Here is a 22,749-nt window from a genome sequence, read left to right on the forward strand (position 1 = left end):
TTGCCAGTAAATATAAACATTGCAGTATGACTGTATGTTAAACATAAGAGTTTAAGTGGTCTAACATTCAGATTCGGGAATTGTGAAGTGCATTCTACTGCCATCACACGCAGATACTAGATTTAATATTGCGACCGTGCCGTACTTTACATTGTATGAAAAAATGTGTTCATCTTGCAAAAGGCATTTCGACAAGAGTCCAGAAGGTGTTCAGTGTTTCACAGGCTGTTCCTGAAAATCATTTTTGAACCTTGCCAGTTACCGTAGATGTTGTCTTCTCCTTCCGTCTGCTGTAACTATGGCGTCTTCAATGTCACTGCTGGTTTTGAAAAGGGCCTCTTCGCTAAATGCAGCGACTAAATCAATACTAATTCCGACCAGGTAAAAACTCAACATTTGTAGACATTCAGCAATTGTTTATGCGGTTTTAAAAACATGTACATTAACGTGAACATGGTGTACAGCGAGCAGGGATTATCAGTTCTCTCAGACCTTCTTTATTGACTGTGTTTTGTTTTTGAGACGCTATTTATTGGTATTTTTTATTATTATTAATGTCAGGACACCTAGACTTTGAGGAAAACTAAAACTGTAAAAATATTTTAATGTCCTTCTAACGACCTCACGACAAATGATGATAATAATAATAATAATAATTGTGCAGGGTATGTGAGAGATGGGGTTTATAATGTGTGATTTGTGTTTAGCAAATCACACATTATAAAAAAAGGGAAAGTAGTGTGACAGAAATGAGATTTACTATTACATTTAGACAAATGGCCTATCTAAATGATAATGCATTTGAAGTGGGTGTCACCGTGCAGTATCGCTAGTAGGCAGTACAAAACATAAGTGAATAGTAGTGATTGCATGAATTGTTTAAATATCACGAGTACACTTTTAAACTATTTGTATTGCAACAATATAATGCAATATTCCAGGCTTGGTTTTGGGATGCATTGTGTCTCAGGTCTCGTCTCAACACACGAACGTTGTGCTATGTTGTCTCTTGTTTTGCTATGTTGTGTCTTGTTTTGCTATGTTGTCTGTTGTTTTGCTGATGATTTCAGCACTGTTGCAGCTATGATTCTTGAAACGCTGCAGTACCTGCACTTTACAGCTATAGCCTATATCTCTTTCCAATCCGGGACTGTTTTCTAACCAACTGACGATTACTTATTTAACTTATCTCATGCGTTATTACTAGTAAAAAAAAAAAAACTAAAAAAAAACTTAATATAAACCTCGAGAGACTGTTGCAGCAAGTGTGTTGCTCATAGGCGATTCTAATGCAAACAGTAAAACACTTAATTTTTTTTTTTTAAAAATGGACAGATCAGTGTGTCACATTTCGAATAACCCAGTTGAGATGTGTCACACTGTGTCAATTGGGGCCATGTTTGTAAACAGCTGGAGAATACTGCGGGCACTTGGTGTAATGTTAAGCTTGAAGGTCACACTGTAATTACAGTCGCTGAGCTCTTCTCTTTGCACTGGCTAACACTACTGTACAGCCGAAATGATTAGACTTAGAAGGATGTGAACGTTTCTAGCCAGTAGTCTAGACTGTGCATTGACTGGAGTGGCCTGTTCTATTTTTAGAAACCGAATTCTCAGGAAGGAAAGGTGTCTGTAAGCCTTTCTTTCGTTCTGGACAAAAATGAATTACAATTCTGTTTTATGTCAACCATGACCTTATCTATTGAGGACATTGCATCTTTAATGCATGTGCTTTTTGCTAGTTATCCAGTGTTAAAATAATCTTTGCATAGCTCAAGCATGGTGCTACAGAAATTAGTATGTGCTATTAATTTGCATAATTGTGACTCCCAAAAACATTGAAATAAGAAAGTTTTGCAAACCGCATCATCACTAATACAGTAAGTGTTGCAAATGTATTCCATTTGTACTAGAGTATCACCCCCTAACTCTTAACTGTTAAAACAGGCAAACAGTTTTATTTGTTCAGGAGAGCAAGGTATCAAAATATTTGATCTAAAGATGTATTCTTATAAATAAATGTGGAATACTACAGTGTAGTGAAGAGTGTAGTACAGTGATTTAGAGCAGCCCGGCCTCCCGCCCGCTGAGCGCAGCCCGGCCTCCCGCCCGCTGAGCGCAGCCCGGCCTCCCGCCCGCTGAGCGCAGCCCGGCCTCCCGCCCGCTGAGCGCAGCCCGGCCTCCCGCTCCCTGAGAGCAGCCCTGCCTCCCGCCCCCTGAGAGCAGCCTGGCGTGTCCCTTCTTAATATTGCTGCTTGTTCTTGACTGCAGCATGTCCAGTACCACATGCAGTATGTGGTACTAGGTTTCCTACAGAATCCCTGTGAAATTTAACATCATACATTAATAAAGCAGTGTGGGGTCATGCACACCTAACTGGACTAATAGTTAGGGTCTGGTGAATCCACAAACATTGTTAAATACATTTAGCAACCCAATTAATTTTTATACATTTATATATTCTCCACTAATATTAATAATAAGAAACAATGGTCATGTAATATCAGGGCCTTCCTGGGAAGACTAGCATTACAGTACCTTTAGAGTTACAAGTATATAATGGGCAAATCCTGTGTTTGCCAAAAACAGGCACCTCTGAGAAGTGGTTTCTTTCAACTCCAAAACACTGCAGACCTGTAAAGAGATGTTGCACAAATACCTACACTCAAATGGCAGAAGAAAATAATGGTTAAACGCAGCACTCTAGTTAACTGGGCCAGGTTTTGGGATTACCCCTTTATAATTTATATATGGTATCACTTATTTCCATATAAGACACTGAACCTATGTCATTTGTTATAGTTGGGCTGTCACTTTGCAAACTTAATTAGTGCAAGAAGAGTGAATCGCATCTTATAGAAATGGAGCTTGTTGTTGAAGAATGTATCAGCAGATCGGTGACATGCTGTGTTTAAGTACTATGCCAAGGGGGGAAAAAAAAAACGCAAAAACTTAAGCCGTAAACAGGGATATTGAAGTTGTCATCATCCCTTACAATGAACCATATCCCTTTGAAATTGGACTTTAGGCCTATATTGCCCACCATGGTGGAATCCTGTCATGTCAAACAGGATGAGTAATGTGCCATGTAAACATGCAGTGTGAAGAATCTGGAAACGGGAACGCTTCCTGAACATGCACTGTTCTAATTAACTTAGTAACAGCTTTCTTTAACCTTGTGTCTTGCTGTGTTTTTCAATGTCACTCTGCCCCCTGTTGACAGGTAAGAAAGATTGTTTGGGCTGTAATGTGTTGAAGAGTTGGCTTGCATTCATTTGCGTCTGTCTAAACTTTCCCATGTCTTGTGGCTGGTGTTTAATTGGGATTAGACTGCCCTGACTGTACTCTACTACTGTTTGTGTGGACAAACCCCACCTACAGCTCTTCAGCTCCACTGTGATGAGAAAGCTGCAGGCTGTTCATGTCAAGCTCTGTATAGGAGTCTTGTGCACAACCACAAGAGTAGGGCCCCTGAGATATATATATATATATATATAACAGAATGTACCCTGTTTGCTGAAGTTTTATGTCTTTGGAAATGATAAACATTTAGTGGATTTCATGTTTACATCTCTACTGATCTTTTGTATAAAAACAACCTACGGTAGAATGTGAAATGCATGTGTTTCAGCTAATGACAAATGCATGTGTTTGAGTTAATGAAGAAGCTTGAACCCAGCCGGGTTAGTAAGAGGTGAGCTTGTGCCAAAGAGAAAATATCTGATCCACCAATTTCCTGTGTTCTGGGATATTTAACTAGTTAGTCTACTAGACAAATTAAGCTATTGATTTACAATGATACAATTGAAAATAAAAGGGTAAACATTTAATGTCACCACACAAAAACTCTCCAATCAGAATAACCCTTCCATGTACCGTTCCTTTGCAGCATGTGCTGGCTTAAACTTGTACTGTAGAGCTGAGGCATATTTGCACAATTGATCCAGCTTTTCCTGCAGTTCAATGTTTTGCTTCATTCTTTACTAAATTAAAAAATAGCTAATATATTGACAGTTTTGAGTTTGAGTTGGAATGAAATATTTTTACTGAAAGGATTAATAATACTGTGGTAGAGGTAGCGTAGCTGAAGCATGAGCAAGTACAACTTTAACAATCACCTGCATGCATTTTGGTGTCTGCAAAAAGCATTTACCATCTAGTCCTGACATCCTATAATAGCCTGTGGAGAAGCCTGCCTACGAAGCCTTCACATGCTTACCCTCAGCAGCCGTCAATGGCAAGTTTTCTAAAGTGTATAACTTGTTTATGTTCGTTACTCCCTTCTTCAACCTGGGAAAGGGGATTGTCAAGACTGGGATGCCCTTATAGTGCCCCCCCCCCCCCCCCCCGGATTGTGCACATTCCTGCACCTGTCCTGAATTAGGCACCCTACATTAGGGTTCATTAAAACCACTCTTGCACCACCATCCACCTTTGCCTTTAATAGCTTCTGTAGTTTAGGTTTATTGCTTGGATCATAAAATGCCATGTGGCAAGGTTCTACCTCGACGTAAACTTAAGAGTTATTCCTTTGGAGATGTTGTGGTGGTCTTTCTTCAGTAGACCTGTCTTTGTGCCTTTTTATGTTGGTGAAAGATTAAGTGCACTTGAAAGGTGTCGGATCAGTAGCACTCACTGGGGACTTTAAGGCTGTCTGTTTATCCACTAAGCATGTTAGCAGTAGCAGACAGATCTCAAGCTTCCCCAATCTGCCCTGCCAAATACCTGCAGTATGCATTAAACTAGACTTGGGAATCCCTCTCCCCCTTGGCAGGAGAGGTAACTTTAACCATTTCATGCTAGTTACTTTGTAGAAACTGCCTGCTGCCACTACAGTGCCAAAGTCTCATATCTCAGAACCATTTGATATTTGCAGGTTGTATTCTAAACGTGTTGGTCACCATGACCTACGTATGGCTGCCATATTAAGGTCATGCAGCCTTTTAAGTTACTGCTGTATAGAGACAATAGCGCTGTTCTCTTAATGCTTGGTATAGAGTTGTCTAGTAAAAATACATTGTGTTAACCTGTGGCAATATTAATGTACTTATGAAACTGGAGCTGTGGATTATAACATGCAGGTCTAGTAAATGACTAAAAACTACTACATTGAGTGAATGAACATACGTATCAATTTGGGGAATTGCTGCCATGTTGGCATCTTGATTAGGGCCTTCATAAACACATTAACTGTTCAGTATATGATGATAATAACAATGGTGTTCCCTGCAGGAAGACCTGTTTTATGTGACACATTTCTTAAAGATGTATTTTGTCGCAAGACTGTTCAAGATATCTTCTTCCTAACTCAAAATGCAGGTGTTTAAAGTTAGTGAGATCCTGTTTTTCTTGGTCAATACAATATACAAACAATTAAAACGTGTCTCAACACAGTTCTAGTTATTCCAAGAGAACCTACAGAGAACACATAAGAACATAAGAAAGTTTACAAACCAGAGGAGGCCATTCAGCCCATCTTGCTCGTTTGGTTGTTAGTAGCTTATTGATCCCGTAATCTCATCAAGCAGCTTCTTGAAGGATCCCAGGGTGTCAGCTTCAACAACATTACTAGGGAGTTGGTTCCAGACCCTCACAATTCTCTGTGTAAAAAAGTGCCTCCTATTTTCTGTTCTGTATGCCTTTATCTAATCTCCATTTTTGAACCCTGGTCCTTGTTTCTTTTTTCAGGTAAAAAAAGGTCCCCTGGGTCGACATTGTCTTTACCTTTTAGGATTTTGAATGTTTGAATCATATCGCTGCGTAGTCTTCTTTGTTCAAGACTGAATAGATTCAATTCTTTTAGCCTGTCTGCATACGACATGCCTTTTAAACCCGGGATAATTCTGGTTGCTCTTCTTTGCACTCTTCTGCAGCAATATCCTTTTTGTAACAAGGTGACCAGAATAGCTGAAAGGCTCCAGGTTATAGTTGGGAAAAATCCGAATTCTTCTAACAGAAAAGGAAAAGAGCAAATAGTAACAGTTGTAGGCTTCTGTAGCAAGTAAACAAGTGCCATTATCAAGCATTCTTTTTGATTAGTACAACATGTTGCACTATTTGTTTAATTTGTTTTTTATTGTTAAAAGACAGCTCTCAATTTCAAGTAAACATGAGTCATATCGTGTCTAAATATAAAGCAACTAACGTAGTGTTCTGGTCACAGGCTAATGTGATAACTCCAAGCTCCCACTGTATTTTAATTGAATATATACAAGTTACTTTGACTTGAATGAACCTGGGCATACATTAAGAAAATAATATTATGGTCCTTGGCAATGGCAGTTTGTGGTTAATGTATAAATCCTGTTAATATGGCTGACAAAATTAGAAGATGTAGTGCTGTTCTTCATGTTCTTCTGATTATCTTTAGACAACATGTACTGTAGGCCTGCAACCATTAACATGAACACACCATCAAAACACAAATGAACCGGGTAAAAGTGGACTTTAGGGTAAATGGCCTGGTTGTCTTTTTTCATTACTACAGCATATGATCTTCCTTTATTTTTATGGGGAAGTCTAGGTTATCAGTCAATCAATCTTGATTTCTTACATAGCGCCTTTTAAGATAAATCGACTCAAAGCGCTTCACAGATAAAAATAACACATTTAATAATATAAAATAAAATTCAGAAAAATTGTAAAAGATGATAACATATCCATTTAAATTACATACATTAAAATAATTAGTCATTTTAATTCCTACTTTAAAAAGCAGTGGCACATAATACATAATGGGATAGACTGGGGAAAAAAAGCAGTGTGGCAATTTGAAAAGTAAGTAAACCTCTGAAGAAAAGCAAAACCGAGGAGCCGACATTACCTCCCCCCCATACACACACAAACAGAAAAAGTAAATCTAGCATTTTCCTTTGTGTAGGTAGGGTATATGCTCAATCTTTATGAAGCAAGATTCCTTTGTAAAAGGCTTAGCTGCAGAATGAAACCTCTGGTCCCTGATTACCTGCAGCATAGTGCTTGTACAATCTAATCCTTATTGGGTTGTCTGCAGATTTTTGAAGGATAAAAACTTTTAATTTGTTTTCTTTCTCAACTTGAGACTCACCAGACATCACAGTAGGAGTCATGCATCTTTAGATTAAGGGTCTGACCCCCTAGTGTAGGTAATGCACTGGAGATGAATGTGAGCATTATCAGTCCCGATGATCAAGCAGATGATTGTGAGTAAGATACTTGGACCAGATAGTGTACAGTCAGCACTCGGAGATCCGTTACCCAGGTAAACGTCAGTCGCGTTTTACCGCCCTTGTATTAAGAATAAAATCAATCCCCATTATATATATATATATATATATATATATAATATATATATATAACAAATTAATGCACTACCCGTCACATGCGATTTCCGACCCCGTCATCAGTTTTGCAATACAAAGCCCATCTCTTCAATGTTACAATTTATTTGAATATCTTGTCACAGCCCTCATTTTTCTTTTCTCTCTGCATGCCAAATCAGTCTTTGCAGTTATACTGCGCTTCCTCCAGTTTCACCTGATGAAAATGCAGCCAAAACAAGCGAAGAGACAAGCTAGGGTAATGTAACAGTTAACCATTAAACAGTTTTAGATACTGTGATGTCATTTTTTGTTGAATCTGTGATCTTTAGTTGCTTTTGTGCATTTTCATTTGCAAGTAAACTGACATTAGGGCCTTATCAAGCACTATATTCTGTAATTTTGAATACTGACTTTCGATACTGTTTTAATTCTGGAAACTTTCTTTTTTTTAATCTTTTGCTAAATTGCATTACCTTTTACGTTGTATGCAGTTCTGCGCATGGGTAACATTTTGATTTAATTTTGCTGTTGGGTTGTTAACGGGGAATTTTACATACTTTTAAATCCGGTATGTATTGTAGCAGTATGTACTGTATTACAGTCCATGTGTTGTCTCTTTCAGCAAGTGATATTTTCAGAATCATATCGTTCTGAATTAAAATACTTCTGGTGAAAATATAGCACTGTACCAACAAAACCAATACAGTACATCTAAATGGAAGACTACGTATTTTAAAAGTCTTTTTAGATATTTATTTTTTATATTGTATCTTTGTTGTGTTCCCTGAAAAACTGACAAGGGTTGGAACGGGCCAAAATGAAATATCAGATATGCGTCACACGCGTTAACCGTCACTGATAGGGTCGGATATGCGAGTGATGACTGTTACCTTAAAAGTTGCTGATAGAAATCAAAGTACAGACAAAGGCAATGTATTGGGGAGGCTCCTTTACTGTATGTTTTTGAAGGGCAAAGTTTACCACAATTTTTCTAAAAGGCATTCAAACATTGTAACCCTATAAACTAACAAAAAAGCAACTGAAACAATCACTCCATTTCAAAGTTATTAGTTTTACAAGCAGTTTTACAAGCACTGCCTGGGCGAGGTATGTGTTAGGTCGGCTGGGGAGTCCTTGCTGGGCGCCTGCAGGCCGGCCTGTACGCAATTCAAAACTGCGTGGTCCTCCAATGCTGTAAATTCTGGATATGGCTGCACGGCGGGCTTGCAGAGTAATAAAAAAAGCGGACGGCTGACGGCTCGTTTCGGGGGACGCGAGTGCTCGTCTTTGTCTCTCCCGAGTTAATTCGGGAGTTGTAGCCAGGTTGAATAACAATTGGACATTCCAAAACTGGGAGAAAGTGAATAAAAAGAAAATAAGGCTGTAAAGGGTTAAACGGTACACAACACCCCTAAATGGCTCAGTGTGTTCTAAACGTTTTAACAAAAATGTCCTGTTGTATCCTGCTTGGAGGATGCATTGTAAACCATTGCAGGTTAATTCCAAAAACTTTCGATAATTTTCCGAAAAGTAATTCAGATATTAAGTCATGTAAACACAGTTTTTCCGAAAACTTTTCGGGAAATTGGAAACCACCTAGAATATTCCAATAGTATTCTGAAAACTAACATAATTTATGTCATGTAAACACACTTTTCAGAAAACTTATTCTGATAGTGTACTGCACATGTGCAAACACTGACATCATTCCCGCGCACGTGATTATTAAAGCAAAAAAAAAAAAAACACAACGGCAATAATGATTCAACTTTTTGGAGCCACAGAAATGAGACTCAGTACCTGAACAATGGGGGCTGGGAGAACGAGTTTTGTTTTGTTACATTCCTATTTCAATGTCCATAGATTAACACTCACATCTTAACTGACTTTTTGTAAATATTACATCCCAACAACTTATTTTTGGATCGTAAAAAGATGAATAAAACAAGTACAAGAAAGTATGATAAGAATGTATCAGATTTGCTTGGCTTGTTATAGACCGGTCTTGTGTAAGGACGGTAATAAAAAGCAGGTTAGTGATGCACATAACGGGAATGATATAATAATACCTAGTCCAAGGGATGCTTTTCCATTGAGTCTTGGATGTCAGATTTCAGTCATCAATCAGTTTATACAGATCCATTTTTTAACTTACTGAAAGTTATATTATTCATTTAAATAAAGTAATAGTATTTGATGAATAGAAAACACCATTATTACAACTATAGTAGTTCATACATAAATTGCCTATACTGTTGCAGCAAATTAATTCTGTCTAGGTAGAATGCATTGAGAATTTACAATAACTTATATGAACAAACGGGTGAGCTTTTGCAAGGAGTGGCACACGCTGGGCAATTAGAACCAGAGAGATATACTGGATAACAATCTGTTGAATACAGCATAAGAATTTGCAACTTCGCTAAATCTCTTCGCTAAAATACCTGAAAATTCATGCCTCAGTCTTGCTGCAGACTGAACCGAGCCCCGTCTGTTCCCATCCTAGCCTTACAGCAGACTGAAGCGAGCCCTGTCTGATCCCATCCTAGTCTTGCTGCAGACTGAACCGAGCCCTGTCTGTTCCCATCCTAGTCACTACTGCATATGTGCAAATGCTCTACGTTTTCCGAAAAATGAAATCCATGTACACAGTTGAACTGATCCGAAATGTAATTGGATTATCTATTCCAAGTCATGCAAACACAAAAAAGTGTCGTTTTCAGAAAACTTGATCTCGTGTAAATGTACTGGATGTAAAATGTATAATACATCAATTCTGTTTTTTCCTTGAGCATGTGCATCTTAGTTGAAACTGTAAATGACTCTTCACACAAAATGTTTAAATGGTTAGTCTATTAAACACACACTAGAGTTTCAGCTTGACAAGAAAAACTGTTGAAAACAATAACCCGATTGCTCCTCCAGTACCTACAGCTCTGGTAAATGTTTTGCATCACCCCATAGAACTAACTAATTGTGCTTCATAAAGTCAAATGAAACCTGCTGAATAATGTTATGCTAACATACTCTATTACACACCGCTTGGTGGTTTTCCAAATATTTACACTATAGCTATCTATAGTGCTGTCCACCCCATCGGTGGCTGTCGTGTGTTTGTGAAGTGATTCCTCTCCTGAAAAGTGTTCTTTATGACCTAGCCTGTGCTTGGTCAGGATCTATGGGCCCCATTTCAAGGAAGCACAGTAAAACGCAGATGTGAGGATAAAGTACTTCACGCTGGCGCTGGATTGCACCGTCCCGTCATCTACTGAGGAAAAGGAAAAGCTGCTTAGGAAGTTCTTGGATATTATACATGGCAGAGTAGCAGTCCTATGGGTGGGGCAGCTGGCTAATTCACCCATTTCTTACCTCGACAGACTTGGGTTTGAGTCCCACTTTGGCTACAAGTGGTATGAGTTTGTTGGTCTCAAAGTAGCCACCAGTAAACTTTGGTCCATAATTAATTAAAAAAAAAAAAAAAAAGCTTTCTTCATTTCTTGAGGGAAAAGTCAAACCCATTCCACACTTCTGAGTTCATTAAGATTTGCTTAAACATTCTTTTACAGAAGAGCTGGTGAAAAGTGATGTATCCCTCCTATGTGCTGATGAATATCAGACATCTTTATTAGGAAGTGCTTCAGTGTAGGAAAGATAAGAAGTGTTGATGGGGAAAGGCTTCTGAAAGGATTTGATTAACATCAAAGAAAGCTGTCGATGTGGAGGGAGATTTACAAGAGCACATTTTTCCCATTCTGTGCAGGAAATGCATTCAATCATGATGTTTTTAAGGCACAGTTAGCCGTGAAACAGCACAGACACTTTCCTGAAATCTTATTGTTCTTCCTCTGTTATCGGTGGTGTAATGTATTATAATGAACAGAGCAGACACTTTCCTGAAATCTTGTTGTGCTTCCTCTGTTATCGGTGGTGTAATGTATTATAATGAACAGAGCAGACACTTTCCTGAAATCTTATTGTTCTTCCTCTGTTATCGGTGGTGTAATGTATTATAATGAACAGCACAGACACTTTCCTGAAATCTTGTTGTGCTTCCTCTGTTATCGGTGGTGTAATGTATTATAATGAACAGAGCAGACACTTTCCTGAAATCTTGTTGTGCTTCCTCTGTTATCGGTGGTGTAATGTATTATAATGAACAGAGCAGACACTTTCCTGAAATCTTGTTGTTCTTCCTCTGTTATCTGTGATGTAATGTATTATAATGAACAGAGCAGACACTTTCCTGAAATCTTGATGTTCTTCCTCCGTTATCGGTGGTGTAATGTATTATAATGAACAGAGCAGACACTTTCCTGAAATCTTGATGTTCTTCCTCCGTTATCGGTGGTGTAATGTATTATAATGAACAGAGCAGACACTTTCATGAAATCTTGTTGTGCTTCCTCTGTTATCGGTGGTGTAATGTATTATAATGAACAGAGCAGACACTTTCCTGAAATCTTGTTGTTCTTCCTCTGTTATCGGTGGTGTAATGTATTATAATGAACAGAGCAGACACTTTCATGAAATCTTGTTGTTCTTCCTCTGTTATCTGTGATGTAATGTATTATAATGAACAGAGCAGACACTTTCCTGAAATCTTGTTGTTCTTCCTCTGTTATCTGTGATGTAATGTATTATAATGAACAGAGCAGACACTTTCATGAAATCTTATTGTTCTTCCTCTGTTATCGGTGGTGTAATGTATTATAATGAACAGAGCAGACACTTTCATGAAATCTTATTGTTCTTCCTCTGTTATCGGTGGTGTAATGTATTATAATGAACAGAGCAGACACTTTCCTGAAATCTTGTTGTTCTTCCTCTGTTATCTGTGATGTAATGTATTATAATGAACAGAGCAGACACTTTCCTGAAATCTTGTTGTTCTTCCTCTGTTATCGGTGGTGTAATGTATTATAATGAACAGAGCAGACACTTTCCTGAAATCTTGTTGTTCTTCCTCTGTTATCTGTGATGTAATGTATTATAATGAACAGAGCAGACACTTTCATGAAATCTTGTTGTGCTTCCTCTGTTATCGGTGGTGTAATGTATTATAATGAACAGAGCAGACACTTTCCTGAAATCTTGTTGTGCTTCCTCTGTTATTGGTGGTGTAATGTATTATAATGAACAGAGCAGACACTTTCATGAAATCTTATTGTTCTTCCTCTGTTATCGGTGGTGTAATGTATTATAATGAACAGAGCAGACACTTTCATGATCTCTGAAATCTCATTGTTCATCCTCCGTTATCGGTGGTGTAATTTATTATAATGTGCTCTTTGGCAGTCTGGAAAAGTGTGGATTTAGGAAGGGCTGGATTATGGACTGAAGTTGTACAGGCACTGGCAATGTTGAGATGTTAGATCATGTGCACAAGAGACTTAACAAACAGAACTTCATTTTAATCATGTAAACGGTGGTTGATCTTAATAACAGCAGATATTAAACTGTCTCCCAAGGGTATAAAAACCAACACATTGCAGTGCAAGTGAGGTCATGGGGGTTTGTTTTCTGTGAATGTGAATTCTATTAGTAATTCTGTTTCCTTCTAGAGCTGGGTGAACGAGCCACGGTACAGCAAATGTAAATAAAATCATGAATCACTTGTCCTGAAATCCCAGTTGCTCCCCCCAAATTTCAGTTTTTATTTATATAAAAAAATAAAAAAAATAGATTGATCCACTGAGATGCACACTCCATATGTGAAATGCATTGGGTTTAAAAAAAATAAATAAAAAAAATTGAAGTTCAGATTGTTAATGAAGCGACTACCAATTACATAAGCAATGTCTGGTCTGAAACGGGAGCAGAGATACAATTGTGCAAGAGAAAACGCTGGATATTGTCCTGCCTTTTGAAGCAGTTTGCTTCAGGAGTGCAGTGTGATTTTATAACAACGCAGAAAGACCTTTAATAACATTCTGCATGAGAGAAAAAAAAAAAGTTCCAAAGAAAGTTTCTGCGTCTCGCAGTACATTATGTGTGGGTTCGTGACAAGCCAGCTACTGTACATTGAGCACAGAGCAGCACAGTCCTTGCCACTGGCTCTTTCTCTGTGACAGTGAGCCTGTGGGCTGACATAAAGTGCAGTCTGTTGTTAACTGGTAAATGGGAGCATGCCAGAAGCTCAGCAGACAGAACTAATGGGGTGGGAGAGGATTTTTCCTGCCCATGTCTCTCGTCCTTCCATTTCTTGTTTTCTTTAAGAAAGTTTTTGTTGTGTAATTGTTTGTCAGGTTTGTGCATCTTTGTTTTCCTGTGGCATGACACAGATTTTAACTTGTTGTCTTGCAGGTCAGCAAGCACGACGGCATGGCGGCTGGCGCGAGACCAAGCCCACGACACGCAGCTCATAACCGTGGAGGAGAAACTGGTAAGGATATGCTGAGCACTGCCTCAGGGGAACAATGCCATTGCATTAAGCATTCATTGATGTCAGAAATGCTCATCCCGACTGCAAAGCTAAAGGAAGCAAGTGTGGAAGATGCTGTAGTGGAATTCATTTGGAAGCTCTGAAACAAGTGTGGAAGGCACTGTAATGGAATTCATTTGGAAGCTCTGAAGTGGGGCATGAGAGGGCAGGGGTTAAAAGGTCCCAAGGCCCTTTATTTTTTTTTATACCCATTTGTATCAAAACTCAGTGTGTTTCAGAAATGTTGGGGTTCGGTGGCTTGGTGATTCAGTGGATTGGCACTGAAATAGGATAGACCCTTTCAGCACTGAGCCAATCCCAGACATTTTGATGTGATTGCTAGTGGTGGTCTCCTGTCCCTGAAGTCATTGTCATGAGTTCACGGCTGATCTTATACACATTTTTTGAAATAGCAATGGAACAGATTCTGGATTGGTTTAGGCCCTTTTTTGCTGTACCTTTTGTCAAATCCATAATCGGAACGAAACAAACGGGTTGGGAGAGTAAACTGGTGCACAGCTAAACTTTTCAAAATAATGAAGCCAGTTTTATCTGGTGACATCCAAGTTGCCCCACCAGAACAAGTTGTTTTTAGTTTTTCTCCTATTGCAATAGTACCACTGAATGAAAAGTATAAAAATGAAATGCTATGTTAATTGCGATGCCCAAATGGAAGTGCTCAATTTTCAGATCAGCAAACAGTGGATTGTAACATGAAAGAGGTTGTTTACAGTATGGGCATGCTGTGTAACTGGTTTACATTGTGATCACTTTGCTTGCTTAACCATGAAGATTAGTGCCCAATTGAGTTTGTATATATTTGATGTAATGGAGCGCAGATGACATCTGGGGTGGGTTAGGCACACGAAGCTGTGCAGGATGAGGTTTCCTTCAGAAGATTTGCAGGTGTAACTTAATATCAGTGCTCTCATTACAAATTCATAGTATTCCTGCAAGTTTCACTCTGTGGATGGTATTTTTTAATATCCCCACTTATCCTATGAACCTGTCACACATCAACGCACATTCTTCTTATTGGAATAACAGAACTGTTGGGGGAATGTTATCTTCCCATCACCTTCCGAATGGAGTTGGGGCAATAGAATATTTTGATTAATGGGATGGGGTGGGGAAAAAAGCTGGTTTGATGCAAATGTTACATGATTCAATAAAAACAAAACATGAAAGTGTTGCGACAGGGTTTGTCCAACAGAAATCCTTTTTTTTAGCAAGCGCGCCTATGTTTAACAATTTGACAGGTTTAGTATGTAGGGGCTGTTCAGATGGAAATGTTAGCAAACATTGTTAGGATACACTGGTGCTGTGTTGCTCCCAGTTTAGTAAGGTTTAGTACCCCATTAACTAGGAATGTATGTTGAGCAGGGATTTTCATATGTGTGCTGGGTTTTTCTACCCTTACACTTCAGTGTTTTGCTTGAACTAGACAGTCCTATTTATAGGACCTTGACCAATTTGCAATTTTTCAGATTCAGAACACAACTTTAAGCACTGCCCAGTGATTCATCAGGAGTGATCATAACTGTTCTCCATTTAGTAGCTTGAAAAAAAAAGAAAATACTAGTACATACTGGCAATCAAAGGGATTGTCTAGTAAAGATTATACCAGTGTACTGTATACTGACAATCAACGGGATTGTCTAGTAAAGAAAATACCAGCGTACTGTATACAGACAATCAACGGGGTTGTCTAGTAAAGAAAATACCAGCGTACTGTATACTGACAATCAACGGGATTGTCTAGTTAAGAAAATACCAGCGTACTGTATACTGACAATCAACGGAATTGTCTAATTAAGAAAATACCAGTGTACTGTATACTGACAATCAATGGGATTGTCTAGTTAAGAAAATACCAGCGTACTGTATACTGACAATCAACGGGGTTGTCTAGTTAAGAAAATACCAGCGTACTGTATACTGACAATCAATGGGATTGTCTAGTAAAGAAAATACCAGCGTACTGTATACTGACAATCAATGGGATTGTCTAGTAAAGAAAATACCAGTGTACTGTATACTGACAATCAACGGGATTGTCTATTATAGTCTGCTTTACTAACGTAAACAGGCTGTGAACGTGAAAGGTGGATAATTAACATTTGGACATTCAAAGATCACAAAGCTGTCAGTCATGTTTGCAAATCTTATCATCACATCTTTGGGCGCAGTCGACATGTGCTGTCAAACCGTTGCGTGTTAAACCCCCGTCTGTCAGGGGAGATTTAGTGGCACGCTGGCGTGGGAGGTATTTCATTCATACTGCACATATTACACATATTTGCTCTTCTTGTGCCAAATTGCTGCCCCTTTGTACAGGGAATGGGGCCACTGCAATAATTCATAATGTTATCAAACTTTTACTAGAGTTTCAAAGTGTCTTTTCTTTAACATGAAAGGAATGACTTGAAAGGTGCAGGATGTTGACCTTCTGTGGCTGTGAATTCATGTGAGGCAGAGAAAGTTCACGGATTGGAAAATAAGGGTTTGCCTAATAATGTTGGAGCCTCTTTCTAAACTCTACCCAGGAGCTGAGATGTTCCATAGCCGCCTCTCAAAAGCAAAAGGTTAAAGACTATATAAAAAGCATTAATAATCATACTGTAAGCTTTTCTAGAAGCACGGATAAGCTTGTTGAAGGGCTTAATTGCATGCGCTGAGCAATTTGTTCCAACAATCACACACCAAATAGTGAACTGCAGTACAATACTCCACACATTGTTTGAACAAAGCCATTTAAGTAGCTGCAGAGACATGTGTACTGTGTGACTGCTGTACTGACACAGTGCAGGCTACTGTGCTCTCTCTCAGGTGTACTGTGTGGCTGCTGTACTGACACAGTGCAGGCTACTGTGCTCTCTCTCTCAGGTGGACTGTGTGGCTGCTGTGCTCTCTCTCAGGTGTACTGTGTGGCTGCTGTGCTCTCTCTCAGGTGGACTGTGTGGCTGCTGTACTGACACAGTGCAGGCTACTGTGCTCTCTCTCAGGTGTACTGTGTGGCTGCTGTACTGACACAGTGCAGGCTGCTGTGCTCTCTCTCAGGTGTACTGTGTGGCTGCTGTACTGACACAGTGCAGGCTACTGTGCTCTCTCTCAGGTGGACTGTGTGGCTGCTGTACTGACACAGTGCAGGCTGCTGTGCTCTCTCTCAGGTGTACTGTGTGGCTGCTGTACTCTCTCTTTTCTCAGGTGTACTGTGTGGCTGCTGTGCTCCTCTCTTCTCTCAGGTGTACCGTGTGGCTGCTGTACTCTCTCTTTTCTCAGGTGTACTGTGTGGCTGCTGTGCTCCTCTCTTCTCTCAGGTGTACCGTGTGGCTGCTGTACTCCTCTCTTCTCTCAGGTGTACTGTGTGGCTGCTGTGCTCCTCTCTTCTCTCAGGTGTACTGTGTGGCTGCTGTGCTCCTCTCTTCTCTCAGGTGTACTGTGTGGCTGCTGTGCTCCTCTCTTCTCTTGGGTGTACAGTGTGGCTGCTGTGCTCCTCTCTTCTCTCAGGTGTACCGTGTGGCTGCTGTACCTTCTCCTGTCTCAGCAGGGGCCTCTGTGAAGTAAAGCAGGAATAGAGAAGAAGACAAACAGGATCTTTAGGGATCTTGAAATAACAATAGCTGTATTGTTATTTTGACCATACAAATGCAGTCGCTTTTTAAAACATTTATTTTATTTTAAAACATTTACAGTGTTAGAATCACAATTTCTATAATCAACGCATCTCTGCTTCAACCAGGGATGCACCGATTTGTGATTTTTTTTTTTTTTAATGATTTATTTATTGCGGGCCGATTTCAGATATTCTCTATCAATAATTGGCTCATTTTGATAACGATTTCTCCCATTTAGCAGTAATACACTTGTAAACCATCACTTAATTGTGATTTGACACTTGAAAATATAATGAAGCTTTAAGCTGAACAGATGACACATGTTACTTGTACATTATGCAGTCTGTATAAGTAATACTATTGACAGAAGTGAAATCACGTGTTTATTTCAAACGGTGTCAGAAAATTAACAGCAATTTTGTACTTTTTCTTCAGCTAACCTAAATAAAATAGCACTCACTAAATCGCATGTCTCTTCAGCTAAATAAAATAGCACTCACTAAATCGCATGTCTCTTCAGCTAACCTAAATAAAATAGCACTCACTAAATCGCATGTCTCTTCAGCTAACCTAAATAAAATAGCACTCACTAAATCACATGTCTCTTCAGCTAAATAAAATAGCACTCACTAAATCGCATGTCTCTTCAGCTAACCTAAATAAAAGAGCGCTCACTAAATCGCATGTCTCTTCAGCTAAATAAAATAGCACTCACTAAATCACATGTCTCTTCAGCTAACCTAAATAGCACTCACTAAATCGCATGTCTCTTCAGCTAACCTAAATAAAATAGCACTCACTAAATCACATGTCTCTTCAGCTAAATAAAATAGCACTCACTAAATCACATGTCTCTTCAGCTAACCTAAATAGCACTCACTAAATCGCATGTCTCTTCAGCTAACCTAAATAAAATAGCACTCACTAAATCACATGTCTCTTCAGCTAACCTAAATAAAATAGCACTCACTAAATCACACGTCTCTTCAGCTAAATAAAATAGCACTCACTAAATCACATGTCTCTTCAGCTAACCTAAATAGCACTCACTAAATCACATGTCTCTTCAGCTAACCTAAATAAAATAGCACTCACTAAATCACATGTCTCTTCAGCTAAATAAAATAGCACTCACTAAATCACACGTCTCTTCAGCTAACCTAAATAAAATAGCACTCACTAAATCGCATGTCTCTTCAGCTAACCTAAATAAAATAGCACTCACTAAATCACATGTCTCTTCAGCTAAATAAAATAGCACTCACTAAATCACACGTCTCTTCAGCTAACCTAAATAAAATAGCACTCACTAAATCGCATGTCTCTTCAGCTAACCTAAATAAAATAGCACTCACTAAATCGCATGTCTCTTCAGCTAACCTAAATAAAATAGCACTCACTAAATCACATGTCTCTTCAGCTAAATAAAATAGCACTCATTAAATCACACGTCTCTTCAGCTAACCTAAATAAAATAGCACTCACTAAATCGCATGTCTCTTCAGCTAACCTAAATAAAATAGCACTCACTAAATCGCATGTCTCTTCAGCTAACCTAAGTAAAATAGCACTCACGAAATCGCATGTCTCTTCAGCTAACCTAAATAGCACTCACGAAATCGCATGTCTCTTCAGCTAACCTAAATAAAATAGCACTCACGAAATCGCATGTCTCTTCAGCTAACCTAAATAAAATAGCACTCACGAAATCGCATGTCTCTTCAGCTAACCTAAATAAAAGAGCGCTCACTAAATTGCATGTCTCTTCAGCTAAATAAAATAGCACTCACTAAATCACATGTCTCTTCAGCTAACCTAAATAAAATAGTACTCTGTAAGTTACCTGAGACTTGAAAGCTTGTGGTATACCACAAACGGACATGTTAACCCCAGTATTCTAGCTGGTCATTTACAGTAGTAGATAAACTCTTCATGTATTTTTTAATCTTTTTCTTTTAGCTGGCATTTAGCTGAAGGAAATGCAAATGGGCAGTATAGCTCAAAAGAAAATGTCAGATTACTGTACGTCACTAGAACCGATTACTTGTAATTGTCTTTAGGTACAATTTCATATCACTAGCAAACAGGTGTGACTTAATCAGTCGCATAACGGAGGATTCATCGATCAATAGAAGATGTCAAGAAACCCCTAACCAAGGCCCTTTAGTCAATCTATAGAAACGTTGTTAACACACTGCCAAAGCTGAGATCTGCAACGGAGAGAGATGTGAATATACAGATCAGCACAAGAAAGTGAACTGTGTTTGTGTGATGGTTCATGGATAGCTATGTACGTATTTGTGTTTAAATACGTGTGTGTGTGTGTGTGTGTGTGTGTGTGTGTATAATAATAATAATGTGTGTGTGTGTGCACAGAAGGTGTCTGCAAGCTTGCATTAGATTATACAGCTAATACAGAGAGAAGTAAGGGAGGAGGTATTGCATGTAAAAAAAAGTTTCCTCCCTTGAGATATTTACTGAAAAAGGTCAGTTGTTTCAGTCATCACTTTAAATTGCTTTTTCACAGTCCAGCTTTGTTCTTTTGTCTGTTTTATTCTTAAGTTGTTTCATAGTTTCTGAATAGTGTAACTGTACGTGTATTTGTGTACTATAACCTTTGAAAAGGATATGCTATGTAGTGTACTTGCAGAGGGATCGTTACAAAAAATTAGTGATGTCAATCATTTTAAATGCTTGTATTAGGACTACTACTAATAAAACCCGTTTGTGCTTTTTAAATGATGACAATTAAAGATCTGTGTGATTTGCTGCACAGTAGCCTGATTCCCCTTGTGCTGCATGCTTCAGCTTGCTTTTGTTAGTAATTGCTGTTTGATTAAGCACGCTGTGCTGTTAGAAAGCCTGGCTGCTTGGCCAGTGATACAGAGCTTCACACTGAATGTCTGCAGGCAGTTACTTATCCAGTCTGGCAGAAAGGAGGAGCGGGCGGATGGTCCAAATAAAGAAAACACAGGAATCTTAACTGCTTGTGAAGCTTTTTTATAGAGCTTGTCAAAAAGCACTTGGATTTTAATGAGCTCTAAAGGAGAGGGGGTGGAGGATAGATACTATGTATTGAACAGGTATCTGAGTATTCAGTACATCTTGCTTGACAAGCCAGCTTGATGATTTGGCATGCAGGAACAGTCCAGTCTGTGTGGTACACTTTCATCTCATTATTGGCACTATATTTGCCATTGGTAAAAAATCTGATTTTATTTATTTGCAGTTGCCAGACTACAGGGCCATGAAGATAATCAAGCAGATTCTGGGTCATCAGATTTTCTTCACTTGTTCTGTAAAGCAAATGACACAAAACTGTACTTGCTGTACAGTAGTTAAGCCTATACTGCAATATGTATTAAAGAGTTCTCATCCTGGATTTCAATCTGTTTTGTCGCATGTTTTAGGAAGCATTTGCTTTTAAATGTTCTGTTCCACTGAAATGTGGTGCTGTATAGTAAAGTGCACTTCATGCTGTGAGTGTAATGTGTCTAATGTCTAGAAGTTTACTTTGCACTCCCACACCTCCTTCATTACACCACCAGTGGGGTCAGTTTCCACGTCAAATGCAAATAAAAGGAAAGCTGCAAAGGCACAGCACTGCCGTGGACATTTTAGTGGGTGCAGTTAATAGAGTTTCCTGAAGTGTGAATTGTACAGTGAGGCTAGAGGAGGAGGAGGAGGAGGAAGAGCTGTGTATAACCCTCACTCCCTTACTCCCCCTTGGACACATCTCAAGTGTCTGTTTTGTCTGGGCTATCGTACAGCATTCTTGTGCAAAAATGTCAAGGATTCAGTCTGGAGCACTGTGTCAGAGGATATGCCTCTTTTTGAAGGGGTAGACAAGAGGCTTTATGTATTATTCACTAAATAGTATTTAATTTCCTTAACACTCCCGAGAAAGTAACCTTTGGAGAACTCTTTGCTACTGGCTGCTTTTTTATATCACCTGATGAAAAGACATGCAAAGCCTCCAGAATGTTTTCTCAGAATTAATAAAGAAGCAGCTTTTTCCAGCACATATCTGTTCGATTTCATAATCTCTCCACTCAAAAGCACATTCTCTTGTATTCTTTCAATTGTGTAATGCCAGTAACGTGTTTGTATCAGTAGTCTTTTTACATGAACTCCATTTCTCTTGACTAGACAGCATGTGAAGTGAAATGCAGCAACTCTAATGTTAACTTTTACATTCATGGTTCACTTTTAAATGTATTTAAAACATAGACTTAGGATAGAATTTGTGTTTTGTGAAAGGGGGTAATTGTAAAAGTTCCTTAGAACTAGAATAGTAATGGATACAAGTTCTGAAGTTTCCAATTTAAATTTAAACTCTGTCCACATAAAAAAAAAAAAAAAAAAAATATATATATATATATATATATATATATATATATATATATATATATATAGAGAGAGAGATATATATATATATATATATATATATATATATATATATATATATATATATATATATATATATATATATATATAGATATATATATATAGATATATATATATATCCCAACATTTAGCTGAAAGTTACATTTCATTTTCACCATTAATTTCCGGTTTTGAATAACCATAGGGGAAATATCACGGCTGACATGAATAGAAAAAACTGCTTGGAAGTAGTTGCTCTGTGCATTAATGATTCAGACAATTGCTTTCATCATCAATGATGAAGGTTCAGATGACGAAGATGTGGAGCAACTTTGAATTGCATTTCACCGGTCAATAAACATGTTAACTAAACTTCATGATTCTTTATCGTGACTGTGTGCTGTGCTCTACCTTTTGAATTTTAAGCAAGCCTAATTGTAAACGTAATCTATCTACCTAATGTTAAAAATACTCCCTCTGCAATAATGCCTTTAACTTCACACCTGCCTGAGTCAGCGCCCCTCAATATTGAACTTGCACTTTGCAGAGTGGAGTAACCTCAATACACCTACTGTGGAAAGAGAAGTGGAAGCTTACAGAACAGCTTTGAGATTTTTTTTCAGATTTTATGGATGCATATATTGGTGGTCTTGAAGACAGCATTTTCATGCTTCATAGAATACAACTGTCTAGTAAGAAAATAATAGCTAACCATTTATTGCCAACAAAATCCACCAATAGTGAATAGAATTAGTGTTTCAATAATGTGAGCTGGCCATTTGGGATAGTTCTACCTTTCACTACTGGGATGCTATAGCCGGTAATTGAGATAAAATGAATAATGAATAAAGTAGTGCATTTCTGGACCATGTAACAGTTCAAGTGTGAACCACCTTGAACAAGATTGCTTGTACTGCTACTGCTGTTGCACTAATTTCATTAATTAGCGCCTGATTCAGTGGTCTCCTTTCTAGGAGCAGAGTGTAGTGTAGTACAGCTTAGCACTGATCTGTATTGGGGGAGT

The 22,749-nt window shown here is 38.5% G+C and overlaps 1 protein-coding gene across 1 annotated transcript in view; it reads left to right on the forward strand.

Moving 5' to 3' along the window:
- Positions 1 to 224: 224 nt before the first annotated feature.
- The window catches only part of LOC117403663 (NADH dehydrogenase [ubiquinone] iron-sulfur protein 4, mitochondrial-like), a 36,538-nt gene continuing 14,013 nt past the window's right edge, over positions 225 to 22,749 (forward strand). Inside the window, exons 1-2 of the mRNA XM_034911757.2 lie at positions 225 to 381; positions 13,605 to 13,683. Of these exons, the coding sequence (XP_034767648.2) occupies positions 299 to 381; positions 13,605 to 13,683 (162 nt within the window). The 5' untranslated portion in view covers positions 225 to 298. The remainder of the gene's footprint in view (positions 382 to 13,604; positions 13,684 to 22,749) is intronic.

The sequence above is a fragment of the Acipenser ruthenus genome, chromosome 2 (genome assembly GCF_902713425.1).
Source record: "Acipenser ruthenus chromosome 2, fAciRut3.2 maternal haplotype, whole genome shotgun sequence".
Taxonomy (NCBI): Eukaryota; Metazoa; Chordata; class Actinopteri; order Acipenseriformes; family Acipenseridae; genus Acipenser; species Acipenser ruthenus.